The sequence below is a fragment of the Corvus kubaryi genome, unplaced genomic scaffold, assembly GCF_017639235.1.
Source record: "Corvus kubaryi isolate FWS band 111438036 unplaced genomic scaffold, C.kubaryi_AGA036_p1.0 71, whole genome shotgun sequence".
NCBI lineage: Eukaryota > Metazoa > Chordata > Aves > Passeriformes > Corvidae > Corvus > Corvus kubaryi.
The window spans coordinates 17,410,440-17,425,116 of record NW_024582059.1 but is presented as its reverse complement, the minus strand read 5'-3'; the positions used below and the strand labels follow the sequence as shown (position 1 = coordinate 17,425,116).

General features: G+C 40.1%; 1 protein-coding gene across 5 annotated transcripts in view; it reads left to right on the top strand.

The window, feature by feature from the left end:
- ZNF827 (zinc finger protein 827) overlaps positions 1-14,677 on the top strand; it is a 100,743-nt gene that overhangs the window by 60,097 nt on the left and 25,969 nt on the right. For all 5 annotated transcript variants that reach the window (XR_006019872.1, XM_042049627.1, XM_042049626.1 and 2 more), the window contains exons 6-8: positions 2,093-2,341; positions 3,039-3,096; positions 7,573-7,676. Coding sequence is in view for 4 of the 5 variants with exons in the window: in XM_042049627.1 (XP_041905561.1) it covers positions 2,093-2,341; positions 3,039-3,096; positions 7,573-7,676 (411 nt within the window). In the remaining variant the exon portion in view is untranslated. The remainder of the gene's footprint in view (positions 1-2,092; positions 2,342-3,038; positions 3,097-7,572; positions 7,677-14,677) is intronic.

Here is a 14,677-nt window from a genome sequence, read left to right as displayed (position 1 = left end):
GCCTGACTCTGCACCTAAATTTGGCAGCTGGGTGCAGTGCTCAGTCTGTCAGACATCTGAAGAAGTCATTTGTTTGCGGAATTACCTGAGCAAGCTTTTGATTGACAGTGTTACCTGATGCGTTCCTTTGCTGCTCTGTGTTCACTTTCAATGCACAGCATGCTATTTTTACACTTTTAAACACAGATGCAAGGTTCTGTGGTTTTATAATAAGAGAGTAATGGAAGCTTTAAACAAAAAAAAAAAAGAAAGAAAAATCTTCTTAACAGGACAAAAAAGAAAGGCATTATGATATTTCTAACCGGTCTTCAGCTGAGAATTCACTATAAAAATTTCTGAAGTCTGAGATGTATCTGTGGATAGTAGATGGTAAAGATTTTTATCAATGTTTATATGTGTCTTTTAAAGGTCAAGAAATGTCATAAGAAAAGATTGAAAGCACTTCATGTAAATTGTTTCTGGAACATATCCAAGTGGCTTTTATCTCCTGGCTTCAATTTTTTTTTTTTTTAAGAGCTGTAGGAAGTAAAGCCACTTTTTCTCTACTCCAGGAATGTGGAGAGAGGGAAAACCCAAGGTAATGAAAAAGGCCTTGGTGACACATACCAGTTTAATTTTAGGCAGAATGCTTATGCCTTCACAATAAAGGGATTCTGTTAATCTTTTGCGGGAGACAACAGCATGACACCGAACAGCTGAGGAGGTTGAAAACATTTCTGGGGATAACCAAACCATGTTTTGGTGCTTCTGAGATCCACTGTAATATTGGGTAATTGAAAACAGAAGGCCTGAAACTTTTCCACTTGGAATAAAATCAGTGAAGACGACACACTCACACATGAGTTACAGAGGATGGGGAAAACAGAGAGAGCAGCAACACATTTTGTTGCACCGATTCCTTACCTGGGTTCCCCTTCTGGTATTTAACTCTGTTCATGCATTTATTTATATTCTTGGTTCTCCAGACATATTGCCTTTTTTAGGCTGCCTGTTTCTGGAGTTTCTGGTCAGCATCCAGCCAGCAGGAGCAACACCTCATTGGGCAGCTCTGCCATGATACCAATGCCCTTTCAGGAGTGCTCTGAATGAAAATTCATCAGGGGGAAAAAAAAATCATCTTTCTCTGAAATGAAATTGAGAATAAATTCTACAGGTCTTCAACTTCTCTTTTCACAGCAGAAAGTCTGAAACAAAAGGGCTGTATAGGTATGTGGAGTGTGGTAAACAAATTACCTTGGAGCCTTGATTTTGAGATTTCAGGGCATTTTTTCTGAGGAAAAAATTATCACTTACCTTGCAGCCAAACCAAAGCATTCAGCAGCTTCCAAGGAATCCCAAGTGTAGAAAATGAACTAGAAATTGGCTTCTAGACTATGGTTTTGTTTGCTAGACCTGTAATGCCAGAGTGGAAGGCAAGGAGGGGAGGATATGGACTTGACAAAACTGGTCATCAAGGTTAATGGACCTTGTAATGTATGAGGGAATATCTGTCAGCCTTGAGAAAAACATGAGCCCCAGAATACTCCTCTCATCCTGAAAGCTTGTGCAGGTGTAACAAACAGGTTCTTCACACGGTTGTCTGGAATTTTCCACAAAAGCCAAAGAGAGTGGAAGAGGAAAAGATGAGGTTTCTTCCTCTGCCCCTATCCCCATGCTGATAATTCTGACTGTTGGTGCTGGTACTTCTGCTGATACAGAGTAACTTGGAGTTGTGAGAGACCTTCAGTGCCCACCTTAGGAGAGCTGAAGTGTAGCTTCAACTCCATTTACTAAATAGAAACAAAGCTTCGCTTACTGGTGTGTTATCACACATTCAGTATTCATAGAAAGTGATGTAACTCTCATATTTGCAAATATGCAACTGTTTTCTGCTCTCTAGTTTGAAAAATTATTTTCAAGAGCATGCTTCTATTTATGACAGCCAGAAGAATACTGAGGCTGTCAGCTGCTTGATTTCCTTCCCATTTGCAGGGATGCGGTACACAAATTATAACTTGGTAATTGTGATTTCTGCTTTGAGCACTCTGAAAAATTGCAGCCTAATTAAATAATTATGGTGCTTGTTTATTTTTTTTTAAATACATATTTGCAGCTGAGAGTTTCAAGGAAAACCAGACGGTAAAGATAAAGGAAGAACCGATGGAGGTTGACATCCATGACTCGCAGGCTTCGGTGTCACCCAGCCAGCCCAGCCAAAATGTTGGCTACAGCACTTTATTGGGGCGAGACATCAGCGAGCGCATCCAGAAGGCACCTGAAGGCCGTGTGCTCCCAGAGAGAAATCTCTTCAGCCAGGACATATCAGTGAAGATGGCGTCTGAACTGCTCTTCCAGCTATCAGGTAAATCCAGTGCAATTGCTCCATAGCTGGAGTTAAAGAACAAAATGAGATTTTTTTGTATAACCCCAAAGTTCTATGAAACTGTGAGATCACCAGGGCTGAAAAATAATAGGAGTTAGAACCTTCCTACCCTCACACTTGAAACACAGAGGCCTTGCCAAATGTCTCCCATAGTTTGCATATGCTTTAAAGCACTGTGGCAGCCAGGTCAGGTTCACAGTATTTCAACTGAGTTGGAAAAGCCAGAGTTCAGCTCCTGTATTTTTGAAAGCTAATTAAATAATTTGTGACGACTGGTTTGATCCCTGTAGAGGGGAATCTGCAGATGGCAGTTCCTGGCCTAAGTGGCCAGTGGCTGCAGGATGCAGCACTCCTGGGGTTGCACTGCCCACTTCCCTTGGCAAAGGAGGTGAACCTCATCTGTCATTCATACAAAGGCACTGGAACCAGCACTGTTCAATGAACACTTGCACTGCACACTCTGGATGGAGCACTGACGTGTGGAGCTGAAAAAACTTGTTGGGTGTCAGTTTAAATAAAGTCATGCCCATTCTCTAATCATGCTGGAACTATTTACCCTAAATTACCCTGGCTTATGCTGTTACCTGAAAGCATTAAAATAGTTTTGCTGAATAAAATCTGATAGACATCATATGACATGTGCTAATCACAAAAACCCGCGTGTGTTCCTCTGCAGAAAAGGTGAGCAAAGAGCACAACCACAATAAAGATAACACCATCAGAACTACAGCCAGGTAAGTACAGCCCATGGTTACCTGCAAAACTGCACTGTAAATAGCATTGCTTCCTCTTGCCTTGTGAACTCAAACCTGCCTATGTCCTGCAAATGTGACCTGATAGTACAAATGTAAGATATTTCCATGAGTAATGGAGCCCATGTCTGAAAAGCTACAAATATGGATTTGATTGCTTAGGGTTTGTAAGACAAAAACCTTTTGGGCCAAAATGACTGTTCTCCTCTGATCAAGTATTCACACATCATTTTAAGAATTACTTATTCTATTTTTTTTCAACAAAAAATGAAACTTAAACTGCATGGTACATGCAGTGCTTGCTTGAGGGAAGACCCGGCTGCCAACGGGATTTTAAGACATGGACCAATGTAAGAAGAGGTGATTTCTATTGTCTTCTGTCAAACTAGATTTCCTTAGAAAAAAATTCAGTCTAGTATTTCTGTCATCTCAATACATTCTAGAGATGAATTTTTAAAAGTCAAACTGTAGGACAGTGCTAACAAAACATTTGTTAAAGATTACAGTTACGTTATGATGATAATTTAAATTAGCCAGGAATTAAAAACATCATCCTATTGTAGCCTGTGCTGTTAAAGAAATGTGCACTTTACAGTTCTGGGGTTGGGAGCAAGCCCACAAGGTGTTTACATATCCATGAGCAGCAAGGTGAGGTGTCCCTGTGGGAAGATTTAAAGATCTTAGACAGTTAAGTGCTGGTAGCTGTAATTGGTAAAGACTTAGGAGCCCTTGGTAGGGTAGGAGGAGTAGGCAGGAACTGTTGAGGATACATTTATTCCCTACCTGAAAGTTATTGTGGGTGGGTTGGAGACTGAGCACACTGAAGTGATGAAGAGTTCGTTCAAAGATAGAGTAAGAGCTTCTTGCCTCTGCAGCCCCTTTACAGAAGTTCTTGGTGCTAAATTAAAACAGCTTTGCCCAGACAGAATGGAAAAGCATTTCAGTTGCAAAGAAAACATTTCTAAAACATATTGTACTTAAATTTCTAGGCCTGTCCTACTCATTCATGGTAGCTGCAATAAATAACTTGTTTTTAATAAACTGACCAGCTCAGTAAATGTACATTAGGGACTTTTTAATGTTACAAGTTGAAAGATAATTCAATTGAGCTTTTAGCTTCTGGTTACAGTGAATGCTTCCCATATTTGCTAGTGCGGGAATTTGTCGGATATGCAGCCTGCGCGCCTTTCTGTGCTACTTAAAGCACATAAGCCTGAGATACAAACAGAGATCAATGCACATATTGTCCAACTACTCATTAACCATCCAGGGTGCACTGCAGGGAGGGGCTGGCAAATAGTTGAAAATAGATTTCAGTGTCTCATAATGTTACCAGCAGGACTGGTGTGAGAATCCAGAGCTACTTTTGGATCTATCAAAGATAATTCCAATTGGAAAGGTTGAGGACAGTTCAAAGATAACTTGCCCTTTTTCTGACTGCCAACTTTTAAGAGGGTAGCGCAGTTGGCTGTTGTCAAACTTGTGTTGAGCTTTACTGAGATGTCCTTAGAGTGGCTGCCACCCATCCGGGCATGAAATGCTGAGTGCCTGGTTCAGTTTTTCTGGGTGCTTTTCTTATCTTGCCTATTTATCAACAGAAGAAGACATGAATAAGGAGAGCTTCTTAAGAGGGGAAGTGAGTCAGTCTACTAAATCCTGTGAGTTCAAGCCACTTGAAAACCTTGCCAAAAAAAACCTAACCCACCCCAAACTAAATAAACAGCTGGAAGCCTTTACTGGTAAGGTATGACGCCTTCTCAAAAATAGAATGTGATGGAGCAGCCAGTGGAGGATAGAGGCACTTGGACTGCATTAAGAAAACGTGTGGTGTTGCAGTTTGGCTCACCAGCCCACATCTGGAGTAATGACAGAAAGGCATTTGAATCACAATTGCTGTGTGAAATATGCTGACAGCTGCAGAGAGCCAAGGTGAGGTCAGTGTTGTCCACCTGTGAGCAGCTGGGGAGCACAAAGATTTAGCTGTGTCACTGGTGAGGCTGAAATCAGCAAACCCCAGCAAGATGGGGTACACAAGCACTTTTTGCTCTCTTATTCCTTATTAACGTTTCTAACTGTCACCTCTCTGTTGCTGTTCCTCCTGTGAGTATTCCTGGACTTTGCCAGCATATACTTCCATATGACTTTGCTTAAGCAGCTGGAACTGGCAAGGATTCCTCACAGTTCACTGGCTGAGTGAGATGGTAGAGCCTGCCATCTGTGATAAGAAGACAGAAAGTGGAGAAGCGAGTGATCTGGAAGTGAGTACGCCAGCGTAAGATGCCAAGATAAGTTTCTTTCATCTAGAGAACTGTGTAGCCATGAAACTGGAAAAGTGCAGCCAGAGGAAAAATAAAAGATATCCTAAAGCTTAATCTTCATCAGAAAGGACTTTGCACAGTGATTGAGGACAATGTGTGTCATTTCTTACTATGAAGCAGGAGCTCCTCCCTCTGTATTTTGCGCTGGGAATCGGAGGACGTACCTGCTGAAATAGAAGTAATAGGGCCACCACTGAAGAGACTCAGCTGCCATTCTAGAGGAAGGCAGAAAAGATGTATCCAAGGATGGTTCTGCAATTCACAGAGGCCAGTGGTGGAGAGGGAAATCCTTGGGATATGATATGATGCGGCCCTCAACAGCACCCTGCTTGTGATCTATGGCCTAACCTGAAACAGATAAGCTCTGCACCATCCGCTTTGCTTAGAACCAGCAAAGAGCAGTGTCCCAGTGACTGAATCTGAGGCACAAACAGGAAGGCCAACATGGAAACCCGAGTGGATTACAAGATTTTGAAGAATTACAATAGTACTAAAACATTTTTTATTGACGTTTTTCTTTCAAATCATTATTAAACCAGTGAGAGGAATGTTGCAATAAATCATGCCGTATTTTTATACAGTGTCAGTCTGTTTCGTATTATGTCACCCCTGAGTGGGAGTGTGAGTCTTGGAAGAAGTTAAGTTTCACACATGTGGGTTGGAGCTGTTTTGGTTTATCCTGGTCACTTGTTTTCTGGAGTATCCTGCATTGTTCAGCTATTGGCATTCACCAAACTGCTCAGGTTTGGGGCAAATTCACGCCTTCCCCTTCAGCACACCCTAATGTTGACTGCTTATGGATGTGTTCAAACTTTTGTAGAAATACCAAAATATCCCATTAACTGTCACATATGGAACAGCACAGAATGAATAATGTCTAATAGGAAAGTAAAACAATGTGGTTGCCAAAAGAGTTTCACAATCATGTTAACTAATTATCAACAAGTTTCCCTGAGGCAGAAGAGATCTGACTAAGAATACAAGTGACTTGGTGGAGACACCTGGTTCACTCTCTGCAGAAAAACTGCACGAGGGAAAACTCAGGCAAGTGATGCCTTTTGGACAGAAACTTTGGGTATCTGGACTGGTGAGGTCAGCTTGGTGCAGCTGATATATACTTGGAGTCTGGACTACCCACTGTGCAACACCTTGTAAGACCTCATAGCAGGTCCTTTATCCTGAAAAGATTTGTGGATTTCATTACTGGTTAAGAACAGGCTGCAGAAATGGTCTGGCCTCCTGTCCTGGACCTTTAAAACACCTACTGCACACCAGCCTGTTAAGGATTCTCAATCTGGGAGAGATCAGATTTAAAGTAATTCTCACTTTGCTTAGAAGAAATTGATAGTTTGTATGCAGATGGAATACATTTCCTTAGAAAACACTTTTCCAAGCAAGACTGTAGTTTTCCATTTTGAATTTTCTTATGTACCTCTTGCTGATGTCTGTCTGTATGTCAAGGAATGCTTGTTCCTGTTATGATCTTTAACTGAGCAGAAAACAAGTACTTTGACAGAGATGCCATTTCACTATTGAAATTGACCTTTTTCTGCCTGTTAATTAAAGCAAAATATTCTTTTTGGAATCATGTAGCTGATAATTTTTGTGCTTAATACTCTTTGGGATGCACCCGCTCAATTTATGAATTGTTTCCTGCTTTAAAAATCAAATTTATGGAGTTAACTTTATTCATGAAAGGCCATGTCAGAATAGAACTAGACAGCATCTTAACCTAATATTTGAAAAGTTAATGATAACTACTGTATGCTTCAGATTATTAAATAATAATATTTTTTACCTTTCCTGATTGCCTTCTCCAGATATGACCATAGAATACACATTTTTGAAGTGTTAATTTTAATGATCCATATTGTATTGTGATGTAGCAAATGTAAGATGTTGAAATGTAGGTAAAAGCCTTTTCTGAGGTCTTCAGTTTTTACTCTGAAATGCAATTTTACCAAAGCATGCTGCCTCATGGTCTGTCTATTTTCCCGCATGAATTCTGTAAGTGAAACAGGTTTCTTAATAAGATGGTATTTCTTACAATATTCAGATGTTGGGGTCAAAATTCGTATTTACTTCTTCTTCTGTTAACTGCTCTTTTCCTTTAAAAAAGGCATCTGGTTTTTTCCTGTAGCCCTTTCTTTTCTGAAGACACATTTAGACAATCACCATTCACTTCTAACTCAAAAGATCTCCTGCCCAATGAAACTACTCTTCATGGAAGGACGTCTGCACCAGGTCAGATACCTTTTTTCTTTCACTATTTCCAGCTAATAGATATTTTAAAAATTTTTCTTACTGTAAACTCCACCACGTGACCTCTTGAAATATTGTTTGCTTCATCAAAAGGCAGCTATTTCTCCATTATAATAAGTGCTTATTATTTAGAAGAAAAAGAGAAAAGTTAAATACTGCTGAAGCATTTGTGTTAATAGTCTTTAGGCTGCTATTTCTATGAATTGTGCAATAGTCTACAGCAGATGAAATTTAGCAATATGAAGAGAGGTGAGGGGGTTTTTTGTGTGTGTGTGCCTGCCACTGTACTGATGCTGAATTACTGTCTGCTGTTGCCCTGTTCCTGGCTGTTTCCATCTCCATCTCCTGGAGTACAGATGAAATGTTTGCAGAACATGTACCGGCTGTCTGAGCTTGGCAATACAATTTTCCTGCCTTTAACAGTACTTTAGAACCTTTCTGGAAGGCTGTGGAGTTCTTCAAATGTACTGAAAGGCCTCAGTAGCTGCAGGTGCCTTCCCACTGATTTTCTGAACTAGTTGACAGGCATTTTATGTCCAGATATAGCTTGGGTTATATTCTGCATTAAAATGGAAAATACAGGCATGTAATAACACTATTCAAGGTCGCACTGAACATATGCAAAAACTTGATATGTACCTTCACTGTCCTGCTGCAAAATAACTCGTTTGCTAGTTCACTCTATCTGTTCTTAAATTAATAGCTCTGGGGTTCTAAAGGTCAGTAATTACACAGTCAGCTGTAGGGGGGGTTGTTCACCTTTTCTTAGCAATCAATAAACTTTTGGGCACGTTACTGCTAATTTTCAGCTATAGACTGTCATTTAATTTACAACTTAACAGACCCTTCATTTTTTTTAATGCTTGAATAGTCATTTGACAGCTTGTGAAGTGGCAGATGAGGGTAAGAGCTAGATGCTGTCTAAGGGTAAATATGCATAGCAAGAAGGAAAAAAATTGTAGCATAAGGACAAGGGTCTCCACAGCTGGGCACAGACACACTTCTGCAAGGAAGCAGTGGATTCTGTACCTCTGGGTGAGGAGAACCAGATCAGGTGTGGTGCTTTTAAGTGTTAAAATGTAAACGAGGTTAGTACTCTCAATCCTGGCTTTTGACCTTGGCATAACATGGAATATTCATATGCCCAGATGAAAGATGGGAATTCACAGACTCCTCAGGCAGGGCTCGATACCTCAGAGGACACAGCCTCTAGCAGCAAGACACTTACATCACACCAAGATAAATGCATAAGAATTTTAATTCTCTCTAAGACTTCACTTTAAGTGAGGCCACTAGAAGTGTGGGTGGGCTTTGGTGACATGTTTGATCTTCTGCTTAAAAGATGTAAAGGATCTAGTGGGTTAGGTCATCCTGTAGGGTTAGAATGGCTTCTGAGGGAACTGGGTTTTTGTATGTTTGTGCTGCTCTGTAATCTGTTTTGTGGAACCTTGATTGCTCTGTGTATTATAATACATATTGCTCTGTGGTTATAAGACTCTTATATATAATAGTAGCACATATACTACTAAAATTTTAAAATGCCAGTTTCTGCTATGTTTTTATTTTTGGAACAACTCTTATCATTCCAAATATGTTGGTTTTTTTCTCAGCTTCGTAACAAATTCTTGGGCCTGAAGTGCAACTTCACAGTAGCACCAAGAATGTGATTTAAATTTGTAATCAATTACAGATATTATATTCATGTAAAAACCAGCAGAATGCCCACAGGTAAATTTCTTACTAGTTTCAACCTTGCAAGAAGAAATACCCTATGTAGTGCTGTGGATAGCTCTGAAAACACTTTGTTCCTTTATGCTGCTCTTTGAAGGGATAGAAACAAACCATTGTGGAAGGCCTACAGAAAGTGTTACAGAAAACGCTGTGGAAATGCATATGTGGTCTCCCACATAAAAATGCTTTCACTTGAGATTTGGTTTGGGTTACTCTATCCCTGAAACAGGACAGTAAGAAGTAGAAAAGAGAAACATGAGAAAATGATAGGAAATTCCCAGTCCAGGGCCCCGGTGGGACCCCATGTATGCAGTTGCCTCTTTTCAAGTGAGCACCAAAACGGGTGGCTGCGTCCCCAGACTCCTGCCAACTTTCTGTCTGCAGACTTTTTGGCACCCTAGCTGCAGAGGAATTGGGAAAAGTGACAGGAACATAGGACAGTAAGATATTTCGTGTGTCAAATTCAATTCTTTTCTATACTAGGTAACATTATGCAATCTTATTCGTTACCTTATTCGTTATCTTAAACCCCATCATCATCATCATCATTATTTGTATGAGGATGCTGTTTCAGAAGCTCATCCCTTTTGAAGAATTGGGACCACTCTCTTTCTAGCCTGAATTTATTCACAGCAAGTTCTACTTTTGTTGTTTCACAAGTGCAGTCCTTCAACTTCAATAATTCTTCTCCCTTGTGATGTTCACCATCTGATGTGCCATCTTACATTCCTCTAATCCTGCCTCTCATTTTGGAAAAGTGAGCCAGCCAGTGTCTTTTAGTCTCTTTTAGTACAATAGGGTTTCCATTTCCTAGCCTTCTTCTGCCTCTGTTTAGGGGCATTAATTTCTGCAAATATGAGTAGTCAGAACTATATGTGCTCTTTTATAGGAGGCTTTGCCCCTGACTTTTTCAGCAGCCTGCAATCTTCTGAGTGCATATTGGAAATGCCTCTCCTGATTAATCACAGCCTTTGTAACTAGAACATGCTGGTGTCTCTCTTGCTAGTCAAATAGTAACTTGTTTTTCTTTTCCTTTATAATTTCAGCTGGTGATTTCAGCATGCAACAGAAATTCTTGTTCCTACACTCTTAGGCATATGACCTTGTAATTTGAATTGTTTCACTTGTTATTCTAGCTCTCAAGATAATTTCTTTAGTACTCTGAAATTTCTGCATATTGATAATTGCTTTCATTAATGCAATTCTGGTTTGTTTGTGGGCTTTTGTGTGTGTGTGTTGAAGCTGTTAAAGAGGATTTTTAAGTACAACGGGTCCAAAGTTCAGTCCTTGAGACTTAGGCTTAGTGGCCCCCTCAGTGCAAACCACTTCACTTTATAGCCAGTTTATAAGAAAACTGCAAAATCAGGTATATAAGTGGAAGAGCACTCTCTGTAGGGCATTGAGTAGATAAGATCCCCAAGGAGTATGAAATAATTAGGAAAGAATATTAAAAGATGTGTGAAATCAATGCACTGATCAGAGCATTCAGTGGAGGGGGAAAAAACCCTAAATAAATAATGATATTGTGATGGATTTGGTCTGAAAAAAGGGTGGAGTGTTCCTGATCAGCAGCAGTATCAAGACAGGAGACTTGATTCTCATGTGGAAGCTTTTAATTTCAGTATCCAAGGAAATAACAATGAAATCTCCGACAGCTGTCAGAAAGGGACTCATCAGACCCACAGAAGTCATGGTATCTCCCTGATAATCTATGGTGAATTCCTAATACTCTGAGAAGGGAAGACAGGAGTTTCCTAGAGTGTATAGTTCAAATTTACTGGTTATTTTTGGAGAATTGCTTTTCTTACTTTTTAAGGTATTTTTTATGTTAATAACCATATTATTGTATTGCACATTTCTGTATTAGTCTTACTGTCCAAATAACTTCATTTTTACTCAAAAATGGAAATAAAATAGTTTTGATGCCCACATCAACCAAACACACTTCGCTCAAAAATTACCATGGTATCAAAGTAATATCTAAAACAAAGTCATATCCAAAAAAATTCAATAATTTCAACTGCCCCCTATGAGAATGTAGCCTCTTTTAATCTAACAAAAGGTAGGGAGAAGAAATTAAAGTTTTTATTTCAGTCACGTTAAAAGAGGACATTTTCATCTTCTGTTTAAGATTCTTCTTTTGACAGAATAGTTTAGTTTTATGTCAGACTATATAGTTCAGTTCAGATCACTGGATAAATTAAAAACTTGATTGTATGCTGCTGTTCCTGACCCTTAGTCTTTAATGTGCTTTAATAGTTTTCCACCATCTCATTGACTCCTTCTGTAAATCAGACCTGCCTTCATGGAAGCCAGATGAGTGATATTCACTATTCCTTTTCTGGATGTTTCATTGATATTGGTGAAAACACCAGCCATGGCTTTTTGGTAGTATTTTTTTCTCCATGTATATCTGTGTGTAGTATAATAATATTTCATTATTTTCTCTCCTGTTCACCAAGGATGTGGTATTCTCCTTCATTTGCATTGACAGTGCCAAATATTGAAAGAATCCCATCTGTAGCGGATCAAATTTTTTTTAAAAATGTATCTTTTTGTGAGAATTTAGTACTACTTGCAACAGTGTAATTCTGATCGTGGTAAATGACTTTCGCATGGCTAAAATAAACTTTTGGAACTGGAGGACGTAGGTCTGAGGGAGTTGTAGGCCAGGAATAGCCCTGTCTTTTTAAATTTTGCCACAGCTAAATTTACTGGTTGTTGGTTTGTTTCAGTGAAATAAAGCCAGTAAAGCTTCTGTGCTCCAGTACCTTTTTGAAATGCATCAGAGCCTCTTCTGCCATGTGTGTCCACACTCTGTACTGACCTGTAAGATGACAGACAGGCAGTGCCTCCTCTTCAGGATTGTCCAGAATCAGTTGCATGGAGCTTAGTTCAGTAGAAATTTGGAAACACAGTGCAAAAACTTTATATTTTGGCAGTGTCAGTTGTTCTTTTATTGACGATGTAATTAGTGGGATCATCCCATGTTTATGTTTCTTGATGTAAGGTAATATGTGTAACAGATTCCAGTATGTTTGGAACTCCAGGACTATTCTGCAGATGTACAGGTTTCTCCTGTCACTCTCCATACTCACACTGTCCTCCTTTTCTCTAAAGCAGTAATTCCACTGTAACTTCAATACACTAAAAGGTGAAAACCTGCCTGCTCCCAGGGCCTCATCTTTGCATACTCTGCTACACAGCAGTACCAACACCTGTGTGGCCACATCAGGGGAAGTAGTGAACTAATCTCCTTTTTTTTCCCAATAGTTTGTGGGAATGGTGGGATGTGAGCAGGGTGAAGGGAGGCTGTATCCTTCGACCATGTGAAATTTCAGCATTTGTGTGAGACTGGCATGCCCATGAGCACACTTAATCTTGTTCACTTTCTTCTGTTACTGTAGCTGGAAAATACCTGCTGAGGGTTTAGAATTTTAGCTTGAATGTGATAAATAATCAAGCTGGTGGTGTTGTGCAGATACCACATTCTTTTGTATGAGTTTGCATGTGTCTTCCTGCCTAATTCCTTTTTAAGCATGCTTTAAGGTCACTATAGCTCTTGGTGTTGTCATTTTTTGTGACTCCAAGCATCTAGAAAGTAGATAGCAAGAGCTCTTTTGGTCCAACCTGCAGAGGTGCTAATTCATATCCACTACTTTCTGGCAGTATTTGTGCTTCATTCTGGTTTCCTGTGCTCTGCAGCAAACTAAACTTCTGCAACCATCTACAGCAACCAGCTCTGAATTTTGGGTCATCACTAGGTTAGTTAAGAAAGTTATGACTTAATTAGGTTGAATATGAGATTAGAGTGAATCTGGCTATGGCTTTCATTTCCTCAAGAGCTGCTGGTGACAGTTTCCCTTCTTGGTCTCTTTTATGCTGCCAGACTTTCTCCTTTTAACTTACCCTGCATTGTCCCTGAGACCACTATAAGCACACTGCAGAAATGAAGGGACACCTTGAGGGTTCGATTTCTGTGTAGGGGACCATTGCTGCTTGTGTCACCCTGGAAAATGTCTTTAGGCCTTAGGGGACTGTGAAACCCTGAGGATTTCCACTGAAGTGACCAGCAGTGAAATGTTGGCATTTAAATTGCCCTTGTGTAGCTTCCCAGCTATGTACCCATGGAGTTAATTAGAATGATTCACACCTTCTTACAGTTGTTTGCTTACATCTGCCAAAAAGCCTCTAACTCCACATTGTGGGCAATCCTATTTACTGTAGGAAGGCTTTCTTCAAATGTTTAAATGTTAGAATTTGTAAATGAAAGCCAGGGCTTAAGAGTGTGATTACAAGCAATTGATTTTTAATTCATTCAAGACAGCAGAACCTGTGGGTTATTATTTTTAAGAGAATCACAGAATGGTTGAGGTATGAAGTCTAATTCCACACCCTTCCCCAGAGCAGAGTCATCTTGTTGCTCAAGGCTATGTCCAGTCAGGTTCTGAATATCTCCAGGAATGGAGACTCTGGGCAATCTCTGAGCAACAGGTGCCAGTGTTTGACCTTGCTCACCATAAGAAAAACTGTTTTCTTATGCTTAAATGGATTTTCCTGTGTTTTAATTTGTGCCCTTACCTCCTCTCCACTGGCATCACTAAGAAGAGCCTGACTTCATCTTCTTACTTCCCCCTATCAGGTATTTTTCCAGGTTGGAAAGATCCCACCAAGTCACCTTTTTTCCAGGCTGAATAGTCCTTGCTCTCTCAGGCTCCCCTTCTGTGACAGATACTCCATTCCCTTAATCATGTTTGCCGGACTTCAGACTTTTTTTGACAGTCTAAAAGAATATTTCAAGATCCTGGCAGCTGTTTCTGTCCCTGTGATGGAACAGCAATTTTTATTGCCAATGTAATTGCAGAGGGGGAATGCACATGCATGTGAATTGACTTATGTAGTGCTTCTTTCCCCCCTTGCTTTATCCCATTATTAGTGCTTATGATCATTTTATCTGCTTTCAGTTTTGGTCTGAGTTATGAGCTCTGCACATCCAAGACATTGGATAGCCCCCTTCAGTTTCCTGGTGATGAGAGTCCCTGACCCCTATTGGCTTCCTGTCAGGGCAGAAAAGTGAGAGTGGCACTTAATTCACTACCAAGGCATGTTCCATCAGGCATTTGGTCCTGCTGTTCATTTCTGTCGTAGGATTCCTGTGAAATGTGCTTGGGAAAAGTGGAAGCAGATGCCACACAGTCATTGCCACCTGCAGGGCACAATTGTAGGTACTCCCTAAGCTGTGCAAAGTCTGC